At 38.9% G+C, this 12260-nt stretch overlaps 1 protein-coding gene across 2 annotated transcripts in view; it reads left to right on the top strand.

The window, feature by feature from the left end:
* Window positions 1-12260, top strand: part of arid5b (AT-rich interaction domain 5B) — a 73248-nt gene that overhangs the window by 43342 nt on the left and 17646 nt on the right. For both annotated transcript variants that reach the window (XM_067515600.1, XM_067515589.1), the window contains 2 exons: window positions 9018-9181; window positions 10072-10342. In XM_067515600.1, coding sequence (XP_067371701.1) covers window positions 9018-9181; window positions 10072-10342 — 435 coding nt within the window. The remainder of the gene's footprint in view (window positions 1-9017; window positions 9182-10071; window positions 10343-12260) is intronic.

Genomic DNA, 12260 nt, shown 5'->3' with positions numbered 1-12260 from the left:
AAGCTTGTATTTGGCTGCAATTGGAAGCAATCTTGTTATATTCACAGAGGCCATAGAGGAGGACATCAATCTATAAACATGATTTATCTACTGCGCACTATCTACTGGTGCATTAGCATAGACCTTCTCTTCTGCATCTTATTACCTGACTGTATGCTGCAACCTCAGACTTCAGACCTGACCGCCATTTAAAGCCTCAGCCAAACTGAAATTAAAGATTGAAGCGTATTAGTATTCCTCTTTAGGTTTGTAAAAACAACATAATTGAGGCAGTTTAGCAGAAAGGAGATAATGAGTCCTTCTTTTTATGGAAATATGAAAACATACAAGTTTGAGCTCCTCCTCATATGTGCAGGATGCATTTATATCCATTTTGTTGAGTTATTTTATGTTTCTCTGTTATTTATCCAAACAGTTTATTGGCCTCAACGACTGCCGCTTCCAGGAATAGGAACATTATCAGCAACACTCTCTCACTAATTATGTCTTGGCTTCCGTGAGCTAAATCGGATGAAACTATTAGACCTGATTTTACATGTCTGTAGCTGCAGATGGGCAGGACATCTACTTCACCTGTGCTGGTTCATACAATGCATGGCGCACCTGCAGCAAGCAAAACCAAAGTCATTTCTAATACTGTGTGATTGAGGTCTGCCACAGGCTATGGCAGCAGACAGGCTCTGTGAAGGAGATAATGATGCTTGCACACACAGCTGTCAGTCACCAAGCTAAGGGGAATCGTCTTTGAGGGAAATAAAAACAGACTGTAGCCGATATAATGCTGTATTTGTGTAGGAAATGATGGGTTTGGGAAATAGAGTGGAACGGGGTGTCAGAGCTGTTGCAACAAGGATAGGAGATCTGGTGAGAAGCTCCCCAGACCACAAAATCTCACATTCCTATCTTTTAGGTGTCATTATAGTCATATATAGTATAGTCATTTATACTGAACAGAAGCATGGTGTCTGTTAGTGAGGTTCTGTTTCTGACTCATTGAAATGAAGATAACTGGAATTTGGTTTTTGGTATTTTTTGCTTTAAGAAAATAGAAACAGTGTCCTTGTGATTCTGGATAATCCACAGGCAATTGGAAGGATTTATTTATGAAAGTCTGCACAAAGTCCACCGTTTCCCTCTTCGATTTAACATCTTTTAGCACATTATTTTGGTTCTTTTGGTTTGTTTCCAGCACCAAACAACAAGCAGACAAAGTTAGCAGCTAGTTAGGAGCTTTTAGCAGTCGGTATTTCCCTCAGGCATTAGTGAAGACCCAAAGAGCTAGAAGGAGAGAGAACATTTGACTTCCTCTGTGACAAATAGGACTCCATATAAATGTGCTGTTGCTCTATGTCTACCGGCAAAGGTTGTTTGCTAACAACTTCCCCGTAGGAATTTTAGAAGATGGTAGTATTGAAACTGTGTTGACAGGCCTCTTGTTTTCAAGAGGGTCCTGAATCACAAATACAGAAATACATCCACTCCCACCCAAACCCCTCAAAACCTCAAATAATGTACATAAAATTCATTACAAAACCAAATAATATGTCCAATACAGCAGCAAATAAAAGATTAAAGTAAGCCCATTAGAAACATGTGACAGTTGCTTTAAGATGTGAAAATAAAGATGACTGGAAGCAGTAGTAAGAGGTGATAATCTAAAAGAAAGAGGAAGGTTATTGTTATATGTCAGTACTATGTCTGCAAATAAATATTTAGAGTAGTTCAAGGTGGATTTTAATGCTGTGGGCATCACAAGCAAAATTCTACTCACTTCTGTTGTAATAAGGTCAACAAATGGAAAAAAAGAAATTACAATATGAAAATGTAATTTATCTTATTCTCTTGGTAATCTGGATTGACTTGCCCATTAAGAGATTGAAGCTGAGTAAATAACGTGATGTGTGGTCAAACAGGCCTGTCTAGAGAAGCTGTTGAGGACCAGTGAATGAGTCGACTGCACCTCAAGAGACTGTTGTTAGAGCTCTTTAAGTAACAAGCCGGACTAATCCCTGCCTTTTACTCAGGCATATGCTCTAATAGCCTTGTATTACACAGGGTTTCTGTGTCAGTAGTCAGGGTAGGCCTTCCTGATACAGGTGACGTTTTCAAAACACACCACTGTTCACTGGCTCCGATATTATTTGGTGAGTGATGTAAATTGGCACTCTGGCTGCTTGGTGGCGTTTTTTACTGAATTTTCTCATGTTGCAGCTGCATCCACAGTTAAGAAAATAATGAAAACATTTAAGCTTTATTTATGTTAACCCCCCCATATGAATTACTGTACTTTTACATTCTGCTGTGAAATGTTGTGCAGTTTATCAATGATGATCTCCCTCTGTGTAATTATGAGAAATTAATTAACACTTGTATCATCTCTCAACCTACGTTTTGATGATTAATAAAAACAGTGCACTTCGTCCACCCACACACTCTGTCTCACTGTGGCAGCGTTGTGTAATTTTTGAAGATTGCTGCGATAAAGATGCTTGAAGTATTGCTGTTCATTAAAATTTTTTTAGTGCTGTCAGTGTGTCTCAAATGGCTCTGCGCACGAAACATGCCTCGAGCACAAGAAGAGAGGAATAACTTTGCTGTCAGATGTGACAAAGTGAGAATTATACACATGTACAAAATGCCTGATATTGGAATGTGAAATGACAGTCAGCAACAAACGATGCAGAGGAGGGTTTGTTTAATACTCACTGCTTTACATATGGAAAATCATAGTGTAGTTTTGGTTTCAGCTGTGGGGGAGAAAGAAAGCGAAGTTTGTAGTAGTCCAACCAGACAAAAAGTGATTTATTTTCATGTATTTACTTTTTATTAACCTGGAAAACTGCTGTGAGGACACTAGTTCTTGTGCTGACCACAAACATGTGGCTCAAACCGTACTGCACCTAAAAATCCTTAACTACAAATCATCAAAGAAAGGTAAGTGAAAGGCTGTGAAGCTATGTGGCGTGAGAGATTGAACTCAAGTCAACTCAAGGCAAAGAATTGTTTTTTTAAACTTGTTTCTTGTTCTCACAGCTGTTGTCTTTCTGACTAATGGTAACTTTGCACTCACCACCTCCACTGTGGATGCTCGAATAATGTGACTCTGGCAAAACAATGTCGATCAACACAGTAAGCACAGAAATCATTATTTAGTGCTAGTTTGAAGGACTTGTGTTCCTAATTTAGGTAGCTGTTGCTCAGAAGATGCAATTGGTCATGAACTAATCCATGGTCACTGGTCCAATTCCCAGGATCAACATGTCCTCAGGTAAGACTTTGAACCTCAGTTTGCTTCAGTGCTTTTCACTGTTTTTAATGCAAATTCTTGTATAAGTCAGGTACGATGTTGCCTTCTTATAAGGGTTGGCCTGTGGGCCTAATAGTTTGTGTAAGAAAAGCATGTAACATGAAATAGGTGTTTCACAAACCTAGCCACAATGAAAACATTATATTTTTACTAAGAAATTATCTTGAGAAAGAGCCATTAACTCAGAGACATTTCTTAATTTCCATTGCCTCCCTAAACCGTGGTCAGAAACATACAGCCCTTGAGGACCGCTTTTGAAATGTTTCCAATGTCTGCGATCTTTGATGTATAGTGAAGACGCACCATCGCCTGTCACTGCTGGCTGAGGAATCAGTCATCGCTGCCTTTTTATATTCTCTCTGGTGCTGTTGCCTTGCTACTTTGGAGCCTCCCTTTTCATATCCCAGTGCCTCCAGTGGAGTCAAAATGTTCCACCAAAGTGTAATATCACTTCAGTGATCACACATTTAATGCTCTGCTGCTCTACAGATTAAAGTGGGTGTCTCAAGAGTTGTATCACAGTGTGTTTTGTATCATGATTTGTCATCTTTTATTCATTATTTGTTAGGTTTTATTTACTTTGCTTATTTTTTTGCAGTCTGGCAGGTGCTATTATTGTTCCTCGTGAATCATATTCCATTACATTCTGTTATATTATGTGTAAATCTAAATGTAAGTGACACGTCTGCTTCTGTTTCAATCTGAAAAGTTCCCCTTTTTCTGCAGAACTATTGCTTCATTTTGGACATCTCTCTTCTTTTGAATTTTTACATAATCTGTTCAGTGAGTGGGTTTGAATACTGTCTGTCATAGCGCTTTATTTTTATGACTGGCTGTACAGTTCTAGTGGCCCACTCTAACCCAGTATGTCAGACCTGAGTACCCTTCTTTGTCTGTGTGTGGGCATATTCACAGGTGCGGTTTCATTTACTGTTATATCCCGGGAGAAGATTCGTCCTCACATGTCCAGATACAGTAGCTGTCCTCAAGCTGTGGTCAATGTGATCTGCACTCACAGGATGTTTTACAGATGACTTTACACTGCGTTTGCTTAAAAATCATTAAAGTCCTCTAGCTCCTCACCGTGTAACTCATTAAGGAGTGACTTCAAATTGACTGAATGGATCTCTCTTGGAGAATATACATTGATTATAACAGAGCCGCTATGTAACCCTGCCTGTCATTGCCTTGTTGCCACTTAACTAACCTGTTTCAGCATTTATTAACATTGATTTTGTTGTGATATTTTGTAATTTTATGTTACAATTTTGTGAGCTGCACTTCTGGTCAACTCACTCTTGCATAATCTCAGTGAGGCATTACTTGTTTACGTAAAAGGTAAATTATTATTATAACTAAATTGTGCACTATTGTATTGTGTTCTGTCCTGAGGGACAAAGTGTACTGTGTGGACGAGGCCACGTATTGCAACATGGATGTTACCTTCGGATGTGAGCTATGCTTATAATTGCTGAGTGGGTGTCAGGCCTTTAGTGAATTTGCAACCAAGAGACAACAAAATATGTCAAAACATGTTTTCCACCTACCACTGCTTGTTCTAGTCATGCCTCACTCATCCTCCTCCCCCTTCTTCACCTTTTTGTTTGAACTTGGACCTCATTATGGTGCAAGGAAGTTGAAGGTAAACTGTAGAATTAAGAGTGTGAGTAAAGGCATGAGTGGGAGTTTAGTTTCATCCAAATGCAGAAGGGAGATTCAGTCAGTCACTCACAGTTTGTCATGGTGATGAAAACTCTTAGATGTAACTATTTCACATCTGATGAGTCAGAACATTTGTTACATCTGTAAAGAGATTAGTGATTAATTTGTACATAATTTACTAAATGTTGTTTATTGAGCTCAGTAGGTTTTATAACATGATGTTAGGCCAGAGTTGTGGTGTTTGTCAGCAGTGACTTTTGCATTGCAGCATTTACTTTATAAGTGATAGATTTCTATATGACCTTTTATAAATGTCCATAAAATGAATGATCAACATTTAAAACAGCAACATTGCACTTTTGCTTACCATCATCCTTGCAATCTGATTTCTGCAGTATACAGTAACAAGATGAGTTGACAGCCATGCTGGAAGCCCTGTGAGAAGCTTTAAGTTAGTGCTGATATCAATATGGTAACAACCTAACAATTCTAAAATTATGATTTACTAAACATTAATTGCCACTGCGGCTGACAGGAATTATTTTTGAGTGTATGTCAAAAAATAAATAAATAGGTAACTATTGCAGGCATTTGAAGTTATGACTATTTCAGTCAGTTATTCCAATCTGCCAAATGAGAGGTTAGGTACATTAAAGTAATTTTAATCCCTGGGCTCTCCTGTGTTGATCAAATTGAAGAATGTGAGCAATTTGTCTGATCTCCTTCAAAGAAATGATCATGAAGTGAACACATGTAGATATTAAGCTTTTTTTTCTTTTTTAGTCAATTGTGTGAGCGTTATCAACTGAGACATCCATCAGTTGAATTCTCCAGTTGGCTTGATATGTGTCTCCATTCTCAGCAGCCTCTCAATCAATCAGTCCATTTTGTTGTGGTTCCCTGTGGGTCCACTTTGTTGATGCATAGAAGCATCAGAACCCTTCTTGAGCTGTCTCTAATGTCTTTTTCATTATCTTTGGCATCAGCTGAATGGCATCTGAATGGAAACAGAGGTGTTAGGGCTGTGTTTAATTGAATCTGAGAGGGTAGAAATTATTAGACAAATCCATGTTGTAAAGCTGTGAAGAGCTGAGAGCATTCAGCTGGAGATCAAGTTGTTAGCATGTGCATCTCACAGCTGAAGTCGGCGCTACGTCCATGGCTCAGGGTTGTGCTCTGTGACAAGACATGATGGATTCACACCCCAGGGAATACCCCTTACCTGTGTGTGTGTGTGTGTGTGTGTGTGTGTGGTCTCACTTCGCTCCCACTGTTCACTGCTTTGTAGCTCTACATTGTAACAGCAGTGTGTGTATGTGTCTGTTGTGCATTTGTCATGGGGTTGTGAGTGTGTGCGTGCGTGCGTGTGTGTGTGTGTGTGTGTGTGTGTGTGCAGTATGCCTTCTGGGGTTTGTGAAGGACCAGGCACGTGTCCTTTGGTCACTTCAAGGCACATCTCCAAGTCATATCAGTGACCCAGATAAGCTGAAAGCCACTGACTGAAAAATAAGTAACTCATTTGGAAGAAAAGGGAACCTGGTGGCTTGTTCAGCAGCCATTTTTAGTGTATGACTAAAGTGCCCAGTTGTTGGCGGAAGTATCATGTATACCTAAATAAACTTGTTCTTTTCTAGTATGGTGACAAAAGCACTTAAGGCCCACTGAGTGGTAAAAATATCACATGTCTCAGGGGGATGTAAAATCCTAAATGTTTCCATTGTAGAAAATCAATCTGCACAGATTCAGTTCATGTTTGATTTCTTTTTGTGTTTTTCTAAAGCTGATGCCTCCTTCCTTATGCAACTCTGCCACAAGGAGATCACTCTCAGCTCTGCATAACTTCTGCCGCACAGAAACATTGCTCGCACTTGACCTTGTGTGCCTGTTTGTGCATGTTTACAAAAATACACGAGTGCAGCGTTTGGCCTCAGTTTGCATTTATATCTGTCTGGGTTGTTTAACTACGTCAGGTCGTCCTTTGTCAATAAGTCATTGAATTTAAATCTTCTCGTTCTGGTGTCACCGTGTGTTATGCAGAATCGTTTTGCTGTAATTGCAGCATTTTCTTACACAGCAGTATTTAACCTGATGAAAAATGTAAACAGACAGGCAGGTTATGCAACTGAGTGTACGGTGTCAGGGGTTTTGATGATTGGTCTATAAACAGAACCGCACTGAGAGTGTGACCTCACTCAAACCTGTGTGATGTTTGTTTAGTGTTACATGTTAAAAAATAAATCGCTTATAAGTCGAACCTACAAGCATTTGTCATCTGTCACATAATGTTTGTTTTGTATGATTGCATATGTTTTTAAAGCACTGCATATGTCATGATTTTTCTTTAGATGCCATGTAGTTTAAAGTGGAGTCTATTTATAATATGTCTCATTTAGTAACATATAGCCAAATTGCAAAGTAGCTTAGGCAACACATGCTGTATTTGCCATAAATCTTTTTGTGAATCTAGCTTTTCAAAATAGACATAAGTAAATAAATAAATAATAGGGTTTGTGCCATTTCTCAGCATTAATGAGTAAGTTGAATATGTGGCAGAGTGAGCAGCACAGTGAGAAAACACTCGGGGAAGAAACACACCCAGAGCTTTCTAAGTAAAGATTACAGTGTTGAAAACTTGTTTTTTTTGTGCCAAAGGGATGACAAATGCACAACAAATGCCCTTGGAATTTTCCCTGGGCTGTTTCTCCACAGCGTAGCGGTTGTGAAAATAACAACATGAAGTGATATGTTGCTACAGTAAGTCGTGATCATTTTACCCCTTTTTATAATGACTGCCTCTGAGTTTTCTTCAGCTCCAGTGTTGTTGTAGCGTTTTCTTGATGGGAATTTGATCCGACAAAAATAATCACAGGACCCATTTGGCGGAGTACAACCTGGGATGTGACTTAATTGTCATTGCAGATGGAAAGAAAGAATGTTGATGCTGTGAAATACGTGACTGAACTTGGATTATTTGAAGTTTCTGTCTTTTTCTTTCTGTCTCTCTCTCTCTCTGTCTCCTTTGAGCTTATCTCTGTTTGTGTTACTGCGTGGAGGGAAGGCACTCTGCCAAGAAGTTACATTACAGTCGCGGGTTGACATAAATGTGGGTGTACAAAGGACTTGGAGAGCTTAAATACTTTATTGTGTGTGTAATGTGAACTGAGCAATTATACATGCCAGCCTTTCATACAAAAATCTCATATCAGGCAGGTTCATGTGTTTTTAATTAACTGTGTTCAACTGAGACATGAGCAGGCCTATCAGAGACAAACCAAAACTGTATATGATATGGAAATCAGTCCATCTAATGTGCTATATAATATGATTTTGTATTAGACCAATGTTGTTGATGAGACAACAAATGTGCCAGATCTGCTGTGAAAAACAAGACAGAACAAGATATCATCATATATGTTCTTGTGGTGAGAAACACATACAAGCTTTGTGTTTTTGTAGCATCTGTGTTAAATATTTCTCTGAGCAGAGACCATTTGTTTAAAATGTCTTCCCTCTTGTGGGTTTGTGGTTTAAGCAGCATCTGTCATTTATAGTATTACACTAACTATGTGACTGTTAACGACGCCCTCATATGAAACCTTAAAAATACATCTGTCTGAATTTAAATGTAGTTTCTTTTAGGCTGAGAGGGAATTTGAGGATCATGTTTACTAGCACATTGGAGCCATTTGGCACCCGGCTACCCCCATGCAGCACAATATTGCACTAATCCAGTTTAAAAATAATTAGCTACAGGCTAGCAGGCCAGTGAAATTCCATTCCCTGATTGTAAATGTTGCTGTCAGCATTCGTCATCTTCAGCTTAAAGTTAATGTTCCCTGGGAGGAAATGCATTTTGGGTTGTAAATGTTTTCATATCTCTTTTTACTCTTCCTTTTAAATATATTAGGCAAAAAAAAACTTGTCTTGACCAAATATTGGCAGCAACAAGCTGAATATATATATATTGATAAAATGTCACAGTGCTACATCAGCACATGTGTTTCTGCCTGAATAGATCCTCTCATTGCCATTGTTTCCTTATCCTCAGCTCCCAACCTGAAGGGGCGACCTCGAAAGAAGAAGCTGTCCATCTCTCAGAGGAGGGACTCCCAGGGTCAGGCTCAGGGTCAGGGGTCATCAGGGTCAAGCCAGGGGTCAACACCAGTGGCAGCACAGGACCCTTGCAGCCCAGAGAACAAACCTACTACAAAGGTAAGATAAGAAAAAGTAGCGTACGACTTTATTTATCCCAAGGGGAAGTCTTACAGTTTTACAGCTGTGGTGCAGTAGGTAAGACATTATACAGCTGCAAGTAAAAATTGTTTTTGTTTTTGATTTTCTCGAATCATTGTCATCAGATCGCCTGTTGTTGTTGAGCAATATGAAAAATATAAAAATACAAAAATGTGTGATTGCTTAAGACTGAGACCTGGAGAATATTTATTAGTTTTACTTTGAAAATGACTCAGACAATTCATTATTTTTCTTTCCATAGGCCGTGATTAGTCATCTGACTAATTTATTCTTTGATAGATCACTTAAGTAGGCAGAGTTATTGAGTAACACTCTTGTTTGTCTTTGTTTTTTCTCTTCTTTTAACCACACAATAGTCATTTAGACAGGTACAGCATCCAACAGTGAAGCTATAGTGGTTTCTCTGTGTTTATTAGAAATAAGTCAAATCATTACATTTGGCATTTTTTTTACTTTGTATCATTCATTCTCTAGTACTATTTGTTTTTCTACTGAATATATATTCAAATATAATTTTCTAAGTGAAGGAAATATCTACCCTGAAAGACCCTCAACAGCTGTTATTCCTATGACCTTGGACAGTTAAATCAATATTAGCAATTCTCTCTCAAAGCTTGAGTCAAACTAATCTGTGTCTAATCTGTGATGACAAGAAGTGCTGCACCATTGATAATCAATGAGAGGCAGCCTCTGTACCCCGTAAGAATATTTGTTTGTGCTTGAACCAAAATATATTTCATCCAAACTGTCCAACATAATCTAAATAACACTCTGTGAAGGGTTCAATTTTCATGTAAAATTACATCTGCGGACTTTTTTCTCCGCCCTCTCGCTCTTTCTCTTTGCAGGTCAAACCAAACTGTAAAACAGTACCCAATGGAAAAATAACCCCAGCCAAACATAAGGCCACCAGCCTTAGCAGGAAAACCTCAGCTGAGGAGAAGGAGAGAGGGAAGGAGAAGGTGAAGGAGGAGAGGAATGAAAAGGAGGAGAGGAACGAGGAGGAAACATCAGAGGAGCCTCAAGCAGAGGAACAGGCTTTCTTAGTAGAGCTCTACAAATACATGAAAGAAAGAGACACGCCTATAGAGAGGATCCCCTTCCTTGGCTTCAAACAGAGTGAGTAGGACAACTTATAGTCTGATTCCCTCACTGGCAATGTGTAAACAATGGAGGATGTAGGTTAGACTCAGTAGTTTAATAGTAATGTTTGTTTGGGTACATCTTCTCTGAGTCAGTTTGGACATTTGGGCCGTAACATAGTCGGGCAGTGAAGGTAACATAACGAAAAATAAAATAACTGAGTGAAAGACAACTGTAGAAACTGTAGAATTTTTCTTCCACAGAGGAAGAAAAACATACTATTTGACCCCTGGATTGGCATGTGCTCTGAAAAAAAAAGAAAGAAGAAGATGTATATGTTTCAAATAACAGTTCAGATATTTGAATATTGACTGGACTCTGTAAGTCATGCACCAGAGGAAAATTGGCTGGGAAAATCCCTGTGTGGATTTTAATCAGCATCTCTTACCACATGTTATCTACTCTCCACTCTGTTCTGATCAGATATGAAAGCAGTAGCTGCTTTTCAGTCAATTCAAGGGCAGACTTTGTCTTAACATAGAACTTTAGCAATTTAGGGGAAGAAGTCAAGATGGATGCCAACTACTGCAGGCATTTTGCCCAAAATCTCTAAACTACACTGCTGTTAAACAGTAAAAAAAAACACATTCAGTCTGTGGTAATATTAAACTAAAGGAATAATACTCTGGGTTGGGAAAAATCACATCTAGCGGTTAGTAAAAGACTCTGGAGTCTGCCTGTCAGAGCACATTTTGGTTTACTTTTATATAAAGAGAGAATACCTTCTCACATTTGTCAAAGGGGTTTCCTGTGAAGGCCAAGAACGTCCTCTAACAGTGTTAAAGAACATCACATATATGGGAAACACGTCTGCCCTGAGATGAAAGATTTTCTAAAATAGGTCGAATGCTTAGTTTGCACTTGGTGTGCACGGGACAGGGGGAAGAAATGTGCTCGTAAACATCGTGAAGTGCGCTCTCTGGTCTCTTTAAACTGAAAACGCATGCTCGTTTTATGTGTTTGATTTTTGGGCAAGATGCATGAGAACGTAAGTTCTCGTGTCAGAACTATGGTATTTCAAAATTTACCTCTTGCTTTAACTCCGAAATCAAGGAAGGAAAATCACATTTGCATTCATGTCAAACAAGCCAAAAAGGATTTAGAGATTCACATCAGAACGCAGTGCCACAACATCAGCAAATTAATAAGACGCAGGAGAGGGATGGAGTCGTCAATGAAGTTAACAGGGATAGTTTATAGCACAGTAAAAGTCACTACTCTAAACTGTTACATGAAGGTAAGCTGCGGTCACCTCGAGTCTAACCTCACCACGGTATTTTGACAATTCTGTCATCTTGACTGTCGACACGTTGTTGCTTAAATAGGTCATTGTGGTTGAGGGAGATAAAGAGAAGGAGCGAGGAAGACGTAGAGAGAGAGAGAGAGAGAGGGGGAATTACATACCCAACATGCTTTGGTTTTTGTTGGCATTTTTCGGTTTGAGCTCCGAATAATGTCGAGGACCGAACGGCAACTGCTTTACATACAGTGCACGCTTTGAATCTCAAAACCAGACACATCATAAGCAGGGCCCTCATTAAATGGTGAAATCATGCTGTTTAAACTTCGTCCTTGGCAGTGAGCACACATCAGCACATGTAAGGAGAAGGCTGAAAAAAGGAAAACAAATCATAATTAATACAACAAACCCTCAGATGTAATCAGAGCCGTTTTCATATTCTTCTCTTTAAACTCGCTACAAATGCATTAAAAGATCAAAGAACTCGCTTTCCTCTAATGGAAACTGAAATTATGTTATTTTAGTCGCATTTGAGAAATAATCTTTTTATGAACTTCTCTGGAGTTTAACAAAGCAACAGATGGTTGAATTTTACCAGACTCACCAGTGCTTTGTTGGCTGAGCCACAACAATATCCATTTGATTCAGCTCCAA

The sequence above is a fragment of the Channa argus genome, chromosome 1, assembly GCF_033026475.1.
Source record: "Channa argus isolate prfri chromosome 1, Channa argus male v1.0, whole genome shotgun sequence".
NCBI classification, from domain to species: domain Eukaryota; kingdom Metazoa; phylum Chordata; class Actinopteri; order Anabantiformes; family Channidae; genus Channa; species Channa argus.
Note: the sequence above shows the minus strand (reverse complement) of the source record. Positions and strands in the feature narration are given on the sequence as shown.